The sequence below is a fragment of the Aotus nancymaae genome, unplaced genomic scaffold, assembly GCF_030222135.1.
Source record: "Aotus nancymaae isolate 86718 unplaced genomic scaffold, 86718_ANA_hifiasm-v0.15.2.pri h1tg000059l, whole genome shotgun sequence".
NCBI lineage: Eukaryota > Metazoa > Chordata > Mammalia > Primates > Aotidae > Aotus > Aotus nancymaae.
Window position 1 is genome coordinate 34451311 of NW_026988473.1, and position 13312 is coordinate 34464622.

General features: G+C 35.6%; 1 protein-coding gene across 3 annotated transcripts in view; it reads right to left on the minus strand.

The window, feature by feature from the left end:
- Positions 1–13312, minus strand: part of ANO3 (anoctamin 3) — a 429363-nt gene that overhangs the window by 45816 nt on the left and 370235 nt on the right. For all 3 annotated transcript variants that reach the window (XM_021665048.2, XM_064365095.1, XM_064365094.1), the window contains 3 exons: positions 6510–6592; positions 5967–6107; positions 5253–5417 (listed from right to left, as the gene is read on the minus strand). In XM_021665048.2, the coding sequence (XP_021520723.2) occupies positions 5253–5417; positions 5967–6107; positions 6510–6592 (389 nt within the window). The remainder of the gene's footprint in view (positions 1–5252; positions 5418–5966; positions 6108–6509; positions 6593–13312) is intronic.

Genomic DNA, 13312 nt, shown 5'->3' on the forward strand with positions numbered 1-13312 from the left:
ACTTATCCACATCAAGTTGGCTTAATCCCTGGGATACAAGGCTGGTTCTACATATGCAGATCAATAAATGTAATCCATCACATACACAGAACCAATGACAAAAACGACACGATTATCTCAATACATGCAGAAAAGGCCTCGGATAAAATTCAACACCACTTCATGTTAAAAGCTCATAATAAACTAGTACTGATGAAACACATCTCAAAATAGTAAGAGCTATTTATGACAAACCCACAAACAATATCATATTGAATGGGCAAAAGCTGGAAGCATTCCCTTTGAAAATCAATAAAAGACAGGATGTCCTCTTTTACCACTACTATTCAACATAGTATTGGAAGTTCTGGCCAGGGAAATCAGGCAAGAGACAGAAACAAAGGGTATTCGAATAGGAAGAGAGGAAGTCAAATTGTCTGTGTTTGCAGATGATATGATTCTATATTTAGAAAACCACATTGTCTCAGTTCCAAAACTCCTTCAGCTGATAAGTGACTTCAGCAAAGTCTTAGGGTACAAAATCAGTGTGCAAAAATCACAATCATTCCTATATACCATCAATAGACAAGCAGAGAGCCAAATCACGAATGAACCCCCATTCACAATTGCTACAAAGAGGACAAACTTCCTAGGAATACAGATAACAAAGGATGTAAAAGACCTCTTCAAGGAGAACTACCAACCACTACTCAAGGAAAATGAGATGACACAAATAAATGGAAAAACACTCCATTTTCATGGATATGATGAATCAATATGGTGGAAATGGCCATACTGCCCAAAGTAATTTACAGATTTGATGCTATTCCCATCAAACTACCACTGACATTCTTCACAGAATTAGAAAAAATTACTTTAAGTTTGATATGGAACCAAAGAAGAACCTGTATAGCCAAGCCAATCCTAAGCAAAAAGAACAAAGCTAGAGGCATCATGCTACCTGACTTCAAACTATACCACAAGGCTACAGTAACCAAAACAGCATGCTACTAGTATCAAAACAGACATATAGACCTATGAAACAGTACAGAGACCTCAGAAATAACATCACACATCTACAACCATCTGATCTTCGACAAACCTGACAAAAACCAGCAATGGGGAGAGGATTTCTTAAAATCAATAAATGAGTTGATATCATAGAGCAAGTGTTATCAGCGACTGAGTTGGGGAGGGGAGGATGGGGAGAGGCTAATCAATGGGTACAAATTTATAATTAGAAGAAAGAAGTTCTAGTGTTCCATTGCATGGTAGGGTGACAATGTTTAACACTTAGGCATTTTACATTAAAAATAGCTAGAAAAGAGGCTTTCTTCATCACAAAGAAATGACAAATGCAAGAGGTGATAGTCATACTAAATACCCTGAGTTGACCATTATCCAACATACATATGTTCAAAACATCCAATTATACCCCTAAACATGTATGATTATGTGAATTAAAATAAATATAATAGATGAACAAATACAAATCCATATAAACAAAAAGTTATACTAAATCAAAAGGGTGTGTCACATTTTTTCTCACTACTGAGGGACCAATATTGTTAATAATATTTGATTGTAATTTCTTACACTTTCAAAATCCAGAAGCCTCTGTGTGTGTGTATTCTAGAAAAACGGAATCAACTAAACTTTTATATCCTTATTTAACTATATATCCAGCTCTTAAATAATATTAAAATAGCATTTTACTGGTTTATACGATACTGCCTTATATAGAACTAAAATTAACATTCTTTTATTTTTGGTTATTTAAGAAGGTCTCTTTTCTAATATCTACTACTCTAAATAATACTACAATAATAATCCTATATGAATCTTGGATGATATTATTGATGATTCCTTTAAAACAGAATATTGGAAATTGATTTTTAAAAAAGTTGTCCTTTAATAGATTTAAACAGAATATAAGTTTATTGTAGTAAATCTAGAAAATTCAAAATATGTAATAAATATTAGACAATATGTAAAGAAATTAAAAAATACCTATATTCTTCAAGAGATAACTCTAGAAAATATTTTGACATATACTTGCTATTATTATGTATATAACTGTAAATACTCTTTAGTTTGAGTTTTGATACTATCTTTGCCAGATATATTTTTAAAATCAGGTTTATGATTGCCCAGTAAGCAATATTTCTTTAAGTGCTGGATTAATTTGCACAATAGGCAATTATCTTTTTATTTAAAATTTTAAAAAAATATGATATGGTGCCTATGATGAGACTGCATTACTAGTTTGTAATTTTTTTTCAATTTCTTTCATGATTGTCAGTCTACTTAGAATATCTACTTTTACTTTAAGCAGTTGGGACTATTTATCTTTTCCCCAGAAAGGCTTATATTTCCTTGAGAGTATTCAAACTTACCAGCACAGTAATTACATGGGTTGGGGAGGGGAGGATGGGGAGAAGTTGATCAATGGGTGCAAAATTATAATTAGATAGAAGAAATGAATTCTAGTGTTTTATTACATAGTAATATCTTCTATTTGTTGTTGTTGTTGTTGTTGTTGTTTTGAGACTTGGTCTCGTGTTGTCATACAGGCTGGAATGCAGTGGGGTGATCACAGCTTATTGTAGCCTTGACCTCCGGTCTCAACTGATCCTCCCACCTCAGCCTCCTGAGTCACTGGGACTATAGGTGTGCACCACCACACCTGGCAAAAAAAAAAGCCAAAAACAAAAAACGAAAGAACACTTTTGTAGCAATGAGATCTCACTATGCTGCCCAGGCTGGTGTCAAACTGGTGGGCTCAAGTAATCCTGCCTTGACCTCCCAAAGTGTTGGGATTGCAGGCATGAGGCACCATGCCTGACCCCTCTTCTAACATTTTAATCTCCTTTACATCTATAAATGTATCTGATAAGATGATTTGTGGCTATTTATCTATCAAATACCTTCAAGTATGGCTCCAACTGCCCACAGTGGACAAAAAAATAACCTCATATCCATACTTATTACATGCCACTCATGCCTCCAAAGCTAGACACTGATTTGCTTTTCTAATCTTATTTTTTAAATTCATTCATAAGATATATGCTTCACAGACACTTCTCATTATTTCCTTAGGGCAAAGAACATGCATTTCTGTGCTTCTGTCCATTTGTGGGTTGAATTTCTTCAAACAGTAATCTCCTTTCTGCTCTTACTTGGCTGATCAGAGTAAGCACTCTCTCTTCTTCCGTTCAAGTCTTCTGATCCACTATCATAAACCTTACCATTCCATTTCACGTGCAATTGATGACTTTTTCCTCACCTTACTCAGGGCCCTTAGTGCTTCAACTATTGTGCATTCTTCATTGAATTCTCTAATTCTGTTTCCCCACTAGACATCCTGGATAGCAGAACTATGACCAGTTATTATTAGTTTTTTTTGTCAACCAACCTACTTACAGTAAGAAATGATTCAATTAAAGATCAAATTGGCCAACTGCTTGTGTGACCTAGAAATAAACACAACTACTTAGCTATCATTTCCCACATAATAGGGCCAATTGCAAAAACCTCTGTCTACTGAAAAGCTGTCATAGTTTGTACTGATTTTGATACAAACAAGATCTTTTACTATATACCAGAAAATAATAATAAAAAATATAAAAATCTATGGTGTCTGTACTGAGAATGGCTCTTCCTTCAATGTGGTGCTTGTGCAGTACACAACCTATATTATATATACTACCATATGGGTTTCCTATTTCTAACACTGTATTTTTTCGATGTTTAAACTATAAGTCAAGAGCATAAATTATTTTATGGCTCATTTAGACACAATGTAAACAATATTCTCTTTCTACAAATTAAACTAGACCTGAGCAAAGCAGATTCCAGTAGAAGATGTTAATTACTGTCCTAATAATAATGTGTACTCATTTGTAAAAGTGACTACTCACTTTTCTCTTAAGATCTTCTCTGATTATTATTTTAAAGTGAAATAGCAAATCATCTCAACTCCCTCCAAGCTAAATGAGTAACATCGGTATCAGTCACATTTGGAACCAAATGCATAATATCTGTCTATAATACCAACCTTATTACTTATGTATTGCTCAGCCATATCATGTAAATTATCTCATGGTGTAAATATACTAACATTACCACTTCCTATATGCAAGTTATTTAAGCTCTTTGAATCTCAGTTTCATTATTTACATAATCAAGAATACATTGACTTTGTGGAGCTGTTGGAAGAATTAAAGATAGTATCTTTAATATGCCAATAGGTGCCTTCTATTTCCAGAGGAAATTGGTTCCCACTGATAGATCTTGGTGAAGGGGTAGGCCTATGCATACTGTTGTCCCGTCAACAATGGACATTTGGTCTACAAGTCATCAAGTGCACATGATGTTGAAACAAAAAGGTGCTTTCTCCTATAATTGGCACATAAAAATATTGGATGATTTAAGTTAAATAAGCAATTGAAACATGAGGAACATGGTCATATAGAAAGTCAAAGAAGATAATAAAGGCATAGCAATTCTAAGCATGCCAGACAATGACAAAATGGTATGTTAAGCAAAAACAGTTATCTTCCTGATAGAACAGAGTGGGTATGGAAAGAGAAACATTGGGAAAAGGAGAGAAAGAAAGGAAGGAAGGTAGAAAGAAAGGGAGGGAAGGAGGGAGAGGAAGGAAGGGAGGGAGGGAGGGAGTAAGGGAGACAGAGGAGAGGGGAGGGGAGGGAAGGGGAGTGGAGAGGAGAGGAGAGGAGAGGAGAGGGACAAGGAGAGGAGGGACAAGGAGAGAGAAGAGAGAGAAGTGTTAGTTCCAGAGAAAGAAAAATGGAGTAACTGCCTTACTGTTTTTCATTTCACATGAAGACTAGTAGATAACAATACTTTGCTTTCAAAAAGACTTTCCCACATCTTTCCAACAAGTTTTCCTATACAATAGAGTTTATTAGGATGATTTTAAAGCCCAAACAATTCTTTATTTGTTTGAGAAATGCATAGCACCATCTCTAGTACACACTAGACATTAAATGAATAGAAGCTATCACTAATCAGATTATAAGCTCAAATTTCAGGGAAGATAATACAATTAGCATTTATTTTAATTTCAAAAATCTATCATCTAAACCACAAAGATGAAATCTTTTCTGTTAAACTGAGTAGTCATTGACAGAAATGTGGCTTGGTCTTATTTTGGCTGCCATGTAAATACATTTCAAATATAAAGGAAACATAGACCTCTCCCCTATGCACCCCTTTTTTATCTACTGAAGAATAACATTATAGACACTTACGAGATTCAGCAACATAATGATTATGAAATTGATACAGACGGCAGCAGCAGATGTTGCAAACTGCCAGTATTGTTTGATGAAATTCCATTTGAATGATGCAAACTGTTCCATGACAACCAGGCGGTACACCACGACTCCAAACACTGCAGTGATCACCAAAGAAATCTACAATATGGGAGACCAGAAAAAAAATCCATATTTTACATCGTTAACAAATCAAAAGCAAAACCATAGATCAACTCTACTGTCCCCAAGAATTGAAGGTATTTATCTTTCCAAGAAAAGATACCTAGATTTAATTTTCTCCTTTAAGGAAGTTATATCAAAATAAGTAGGACAAAATTTGTTGTTTTAGTATGATAACAAAGTGATCACACTAACATGCAAATTCTGCCCAATGTCCTCTTAAATGGAATGCTCCGTTTTAACACAAGACATCTAACCCATCAGGTCAACTCATATAATTTCCATTTTAACTTAGATGATCTCTGTTTCTCCCAAAGAGTGTTTTCTTTAAAAAGGTGCACAAACTCCCTTTGTAAAATCTCCATTACCTGTTGTGATTTCCGTGTTTCTTTAATGGTATGTATTACCAAGGTGTTGGAAAGAATATGGTTTCTGATATTCTCAAGGTCACAAAATGAGCTGGTATCATAGAACTTACTTTTAAATTTGGAATCCCCAAATATTTTGATATCGATGGCTATACTTTACCATGAAGAATATTCCTGAGACAGAAACAAGAAGACGAGTGACTTTGTCTGAGGAAGGCTGATGTGGTTCAGGTTTTCCTGTGATGGGGTTTACGATCTCCATCTTGTAATACTTGGCTTCAAACTGGGGACGAAGTGTTTCCTATGAGAGATACTAAAGTTATCGAAACATCAAAGGCATAAACTTTAAAAAAATACCCCCAAGGGTTGATACAATACTCCTAAATTTGGCCTACTTTTGTATTAAGTATTCACAGTCAAGCAACCTTTTAAAAATATCAAATTACTTTCCAAATAAATCCTACTCAGTTTTGTAATTAACATAATTTTCCACTAATGTAATTAAAAAAGCATCACAGAAGTGGTGTGAAAAATACATACTTCACTGATCTCTATTATCTTCATAAAATAATAAATCTTGTTAGTAAGAACATCAAGGGAAAATCTAATGGTGGTTAATTGCTTCCATCTGAATGCCAGAGCATAATTTTTCATATCCTGTAATACCCCAGTTTCCCTATCTCCTAGTATCCTAACATCTTACCTCCTCTTCTTCCCATTCGATAAGGTCCCAAGTATATGTCAGTATACTCCTTCTCCTCTTCCAAAACTCCAGGAAGACTGTGGCTATAAAATACAATAATGATGATAATTCTTTACCCAAATCACATTATATTGCTTTCCTTCTTTATGTTGATATATCATCTCATAATTAAAATTAATTAAATTATTCTTAAAGTAATAAAATTAAATTTTATTTTTCCCTTGTTCTCTTCTCCCTGTGTTTATACATCACTGTTAGTGTACACTGCTAGAGGGGTGTGCTTTCTTTTACTGGAACCAAGAAGCAGAGACATTTTGTCAGCACAGCTCATCAAAATGATGCAATCAATATTACTGAGATAAATATTGTCCCTTTTGACCTGCACATGCTTATTCAAAATTATCTAAAGACTCAAATAAAGCCTTCTCCAAGAATCACAATAAAGGCCAGATGCTACTCATCCAGAAATTACAGAGAGGTGAAAGGACAAACTCCCATGGTGAAGGAGAAGAAAAGAAAGACCAGAGAAGAAATTCTCGAATTCATATTCTGGGTGGACTCTACATGGACTGAAAAGGACTCAGTGGAAAAAGTAAAGAAATTCCTGAACTGTCAGTTTTTCTGTGTAAACAGCTAAGGGAATGACTGATGTTTTATTTTTTGCTAGGTGAGCTCTATCCTACACCATTCAAGACTTCGTGGACATAACTAAGAACTCACATATATGTTTTAAAAATTTTTGGTACTAAGGTTTTGTTCTCCTTTTTTCTTTATAACTAAAAGTCAGCACCAGTATTAGTTAGAAAAAAGTACAATGTTCATAATTATATTTTCTTACCTTTTATGACATTTACAAAGCCCTCTTTCATGTATGTGTTAAATTCATTGTCACTCTCATAACATTAACAAAGAGGTATGGCAGGTGTTATCATCATGTGGATTTTGGAAACAAAGATGCTAATTGGCCATGACACAGACAATGAATGACAGAGCCAGGACCAAAACTCTTGCTAGTTTCTCTCCACCCACAGTGCCTGGCTGGTGCATTCCTCAGGCTGGTTTTTGTTTGTTGGTTGGCTGGTGTTTGGTTTTGTTTTTTATCCCCCAAACTACCATAAGTAATTACTCTTTACTGATTTTCGGCAGTTTTAAAAGAGTATGAATGACTAAAAGAATCAAGACAGCCAAAAATTATTGTCAGCAAGACAAATTAGAATCTTCAAGCACTGGATCTGCTTTCAAGTAGAAGACCAGAATCACTGTTACCAAGTGGGAGATTTAGGATTTAAGAGGAAAGTGGGATATAGAGGAAGTAAATGGAAGAGATACAAAGAAAAGGATAATTGAAAAAAAAAGTAAAATATTAAGTAAGCAAGTAAAACATACAGTGATTCCTAGCCTGAGGCTTAAGGTTTTTAATATAGTGCATGACATTTAGAATGCTCAATCAAATTCTAATTGTCATTGGTCTCCATCAAGGCTTAAAGTTTAAATGTGTCACATGTTTTCTTCTTAATTTCTATTTCCAGCATATACTTGAACAAGAAACATCAATCACAAAATATAAAAAATAAAGGTAATCTTAAATTTGGTGTGATTTTAGCTTGAAGGTAATAGCATTACAGAGAACATACTGAATCTTTCTCAGAAAGTAGGGTGCCCACTTTAAATTTTAATATTGAGTTAACCTTTGATAAAAAATCCATGCTCAGCTTAAAGATATATGCATTTTATTCATGGCTTATTTATTTAAACTTTCAGGTAATTAACATTCTCACTTTTAAAAATTGTTAATTAGAAAAAGTATAAAGAATAATTGATGTGTATGCAAAACACTAATGAAATAAATTGGTATTTACTAATCCCTACTAAACTTATTAGTAAAAATACAATTAATAATAAAAATAGCTAACTTTGAAAGTTAAAACAGTGTTTGCTTCTGGGGGTGAATATGATTGGCAAGAGGCTCAAGGAACTATATGAGGCATTGAAATCTATATTTTAACAGGGAGATAGTAGCTATACAAGTTCATGTATTTTTCAAAAGTGACCATACTGTTCTTAGAATCTGTGGATTTCACTCTTATGAAAATCATACCTAAAAAAATTTAAAGATTATATGACTTGATTCTTATGAAAATGCTCTTTGCTTTCCCAACCTTTATATCTTTTTTTTTTTTTGGAGACAGTTTCATTTTGTCACCCAGGATAGAGTGCAGTGGCATGATCTTGGCTCACTTCAACCTCTGTCTTCTGGGTTCAAGCAATTCTCCTGCCTCAGCCTCCTCAGCAGCTGAGGCTACAGGTGTACACCACCATGCCCAGCTGATTTTTTGTATTTTAGTAGAGATGGGTTTTCACCATGTTGCCCAGTCTGGTCTTGAACTCCTGAGCTCATGCAATCCACCCACCTTGCCCTCCCAAAGTACTAGAATTGCAGGCGTGAGCCACCGTGCCCGACTCCAACACTTTTAAGTCTTGTGCTTAGCAATGGTAGGACCTGATCTTGCAGTAGGGGTGGGAGGGGTGCCGAAAAGAAAGTGGGGAGATGGGATGACCATATCTCATTCCACAGTCAGTTAGAGGGTGGCTGCAAACCTAAATTATGATCACAGGAAACCAGCTTGGATTTGAAGAGTAGGCTGAGCAATAAGAATGTCTGCACAGTTCTCTAGAACAGTTGCATCAACCAACCTTGGAAAGGAGAAAGGGCTTCTATTTGTGCCACGATCGAAGCAAACAGAAGAAGTAGAAGCACGCAGCTTAGGTAATCCCAATGTTCTCTCAGGTATGTAAATGCATGTGGCTTAGTATACATGTAGAAGGAAAGGCTGAGGCCAACCCTAAACAAAACAGTGCTTGGTTCATCTAGACACACCCAAATTTTCAATAATATATGATGAAATAAAGCTCTACACTGCCCTAAGTTATCAACCAGTTTTGACCCACTGGCTCACATTTTGTCTACTCTGGCGTAAATAGTGGGTTCCAAATGATGGAAATATGAGATGGAAGGCAAAAATTGTTAGGGTCTCAATCCAGCGACTGTTCTCTCAGAAGAGTTATATCAATTTAATATGATCCTTGATAGCAGAGGGAAAGACGGTGAGAAAAGGGTTTGAGCTGGCATCTTAATCAAGATTGAATATTGCACATGGGGATTTCAAGAGGAAACAGAAATCTGTAAAAAACTCTATGAAGGATAAAGGATACTTTATTCCTTCTTTGAATAAAGTATCTTATCACCCATTTTACTATAATTGCTGGTGAAAAGTTTGGCATGCAGGATCCTGACTGGATCAGGTGGTCTCTGAAGCAAGCAGCAGATTAAAAGAATGCAGGAGCATTAATGACAGGCCCAGATAAGATCAGGGGTGAGAATTGTGAGGCTGGAAGAACTGACAAACTGAATAGGGGGATTTATATAGCTGAACATTTTAGAGTTTCAAAAAAATTTCAATGCTCAAGCTACCGTTTAGACTAATTAGGTCATAATCTCCAGGGACAATACCCCAGCATCAGTACATTTTAAAGCTCCCAAAAACTTCCAATGTGCAGCCAAGGTTGAACACTAGCCTAGAGAATAAGCAGTTATGCTGATGAAAGAGGCAGAAGAGCAGTAAAGTCATGGTTACTGAGGTGGTAGAAACTCAGTACAAAAACCATTAAGGTCAAGCCAGCGGAAATAATAGCTGTCATTTTGTTTTGACTTCCAACTATTTATAAAGCATTTTAATAATCTCTTTGGATACATTAATTCTAATATCTGTAACACCCATTCTCTTAAAAGTCAACAAAAATCTGAATGGCAACTCCATGTACAAGGTATCTATGAAATGTGCCATAAAATGGCTATTACTATTAACCTTAAGTTTAACATATTAGAAATCTGGAATATTGAGACATTAAGTGACTTGCTGAAGCCACATGGATGATAGGAACCTAAGTCTTCCTAACTCTAATATTCATACTCTATCTACCATTCAGTGCTTCCCTGGATGTTACTGGATAGACATGAAAATAGGTTCTGATAGGTGGGAATGAAAATCTGAGAACAAGCTGTGAGTATCAACAATAAAGAAGTGTCCTGGAGATAGGAAGACAGGCATGTAGGAAAAATAGCAGAAATGAAATAGCATGGGGTTCAAAGCACAGAAATCTGATATATAAGAGCAAAGGAACAATGGCTCAAAATAAAGATGCAATGGAAGGATGGTGAGGAGGGGAGCGAGTGCATTAAACTTGTCAAATGTTAAAATAAAGATACTTAAAAATGGAAGGGTATAAAATGAAAGTCATTACATTTATAAAGAAAGAAATATCAAATCAGATAATGATGTAGAAAAGGCTTTTATATATATAGATGCAGAAATACATAGGCAGACTGAAAAATCTAGATATATACATAATGCCCCAAAATATATATATCAGAGCATTAACACTCATTGTCTGTGAGAAGTGGATTAGGGAGCCCTTTGACTTTGTTCATAATACACATTTTAAATGTGTGCTGCCTCTGTTCTTTTTAACCACTCTGGAGAGTTTATCAACTCCTTTCTTTGGTCCTGTAAAACTGGTTTGGGTATGGAGTCAGAGGATCAGAGGCCTCTATAGGAGAAGGACATTTTTGTTTTCAGAGGAAAGCCAGGTTTGACATGACTCATGGAGGTGGAAGGGATATTCCAGAAAAGCTGAAGATAATAAAGCATAACTCTGTTCCTCAGCAACAACACATTAGATTTACTTTTCACACCTGCCTCTCTGACAACTGTGAGACTCTCTTCTCAACTTAAAAAAATTTCGAAGATGCACAGGCTGCACTTAATTCTGAAACCTCCATTTCCTCAGTTTACAGCTCATAGCAGAGTATCAGAATCAGAGTCACAAATGTAAGGGAGGTTAGGTAGTTAATGTGGTTTGTTCCAAATTATTTATTTTAAATTTAAAGAAAACAAGACCTCGAGTGGTTGAACTATATCACTGACCTTGTTTAGAAACTTTCCAAAGCATCTACAGCACTTTATTATCACTTACTACACTTGTTTTTATACATGATTTTTACTACACTTGAAGTTAAGTTTCTTGAGTATCTTTTCTTCCTCAGACTTTTTAGTGTTTTTTTTCCTTAGCCATTTTGGTGCGCTGAAAATGCTCAATAAATGTTCATCAACTTGAACTGAATTATTGAATAGAATCCAGTCATAATATAATTCCTGATCTTGTCATCTTTCCATTATTCTAGGTTTTCAAATTATGGTTCAAGAATCTCATTAGTGATACAGGAAGAAAGACAGGATCTCACCAGGGAAGCCCCTTCTGTATCTGATTTATATATTGAACAATCAAGATCAATTCTAGTTGAAAAAATAATTATTGCTTAACAATTTTTAAAAACCACTGTACTATACTTCTAATGCGGTTGATTAGAAAAAGGCACGGGGCTGGGTGCGGTGGCTCACACCTGTAATCCCAGCACTTTGCGAGGCTGAGGCGGGCAGATCACCTAAGGTCGGGAGTTTGAGACCAGCCTGACCAACATGGATAAACCCTGTCTCTACTAAAAATACAAAAAATTAGCAGGGTGTGGTGGCACATGCCTGTAATCCCAGCTACTTTGGAGGCTGAGGCAGGAGAATTGCTTGAACCCGAGAGTCAGAGGTTGCAGTGAGCCGAGATCGTGCCACTGCACTCCAGCCTGGGCAACAAGAGTGAAAACTCCGTCTCACACACACAAAAAATAATAAACAAAAGGAAAAAAAGAAAGAAAGGGGCAGGGGAAAGGGGTCAATTCAAACACAAATGAAGTTAAATATGTCTGAACATGGAGGAAAAAAGAACTCCAAGCATTGTTTTCATCAGAACAGTTAAAGACTTGAAGCCTTCTCAAAAGAAGGCCCAGCTGAAACAACAGTTTATCAGAGCAACAACTCAGACTGCCAGTTTGGACAGCACCCAAGTACTACTAAAGACTCTTCCATTCCCCAGGTTTATTTTCAGCATCATCCTCAAGCATAATGTGCTTTCCCAAGGCATTATTGCAACAGCACTATAAATGAGGTAGAAATAGAAACCTTGCTAAACAGGTTCTGCATTTGGCAAAAGAGCCATGAATATGGGACATTTTCCATCTCCAGGCCTGGAGAAAATTACTCGGTCTTTTTGATTAACATCTTACAGAAATGTAACGCATGGAGTTCTATGGAGTTCTCTACATAGGCACAAAGTAGATTAATTGATATGAAGAGCCTATAAATATGTGTGAACAGGCAGATTTTAAACATTTGAACTGTACTGTATTTGACACAGCACAATGTCTGGAACTGCTTAGTCAAAACCTGCTTGTCTCATTAAATTTCCTCTGTCCAAGGCATGGAATCTCTCTCTAATTTTACCTCAAATTTCCCTTTCTTTCATTTCTCTCTCTAAAAATATTAAATGAGAAAGAAGATGGTAAAGCCAGCATTTGAAGCCTAAGCATTGCAAATCTTTACCCATTTCTGAAATCAAACTTGACATATTCCCCTCCGTTGCAAATTTCATGAAGAAATAAGAAGCTATATAAAGCATCATCATGTGTATTAAATTACAATGAGAACTCTCACTCAATCTTGAACAGAGTAGACTCTTAACTTGGAAGTAGAGTCCCTCTAAAGCTAACTCTTCTTGTCACTCACTATTGTATTGACATTTGTATATTAAATAGACATTTCAGTAGCATTTATTCAGACTGAAATGGATACTCTCAATTTAATTGCTTAAATACTGGAGATGTCCACACTTGACAAACTTGTTAGCTTTTAGCC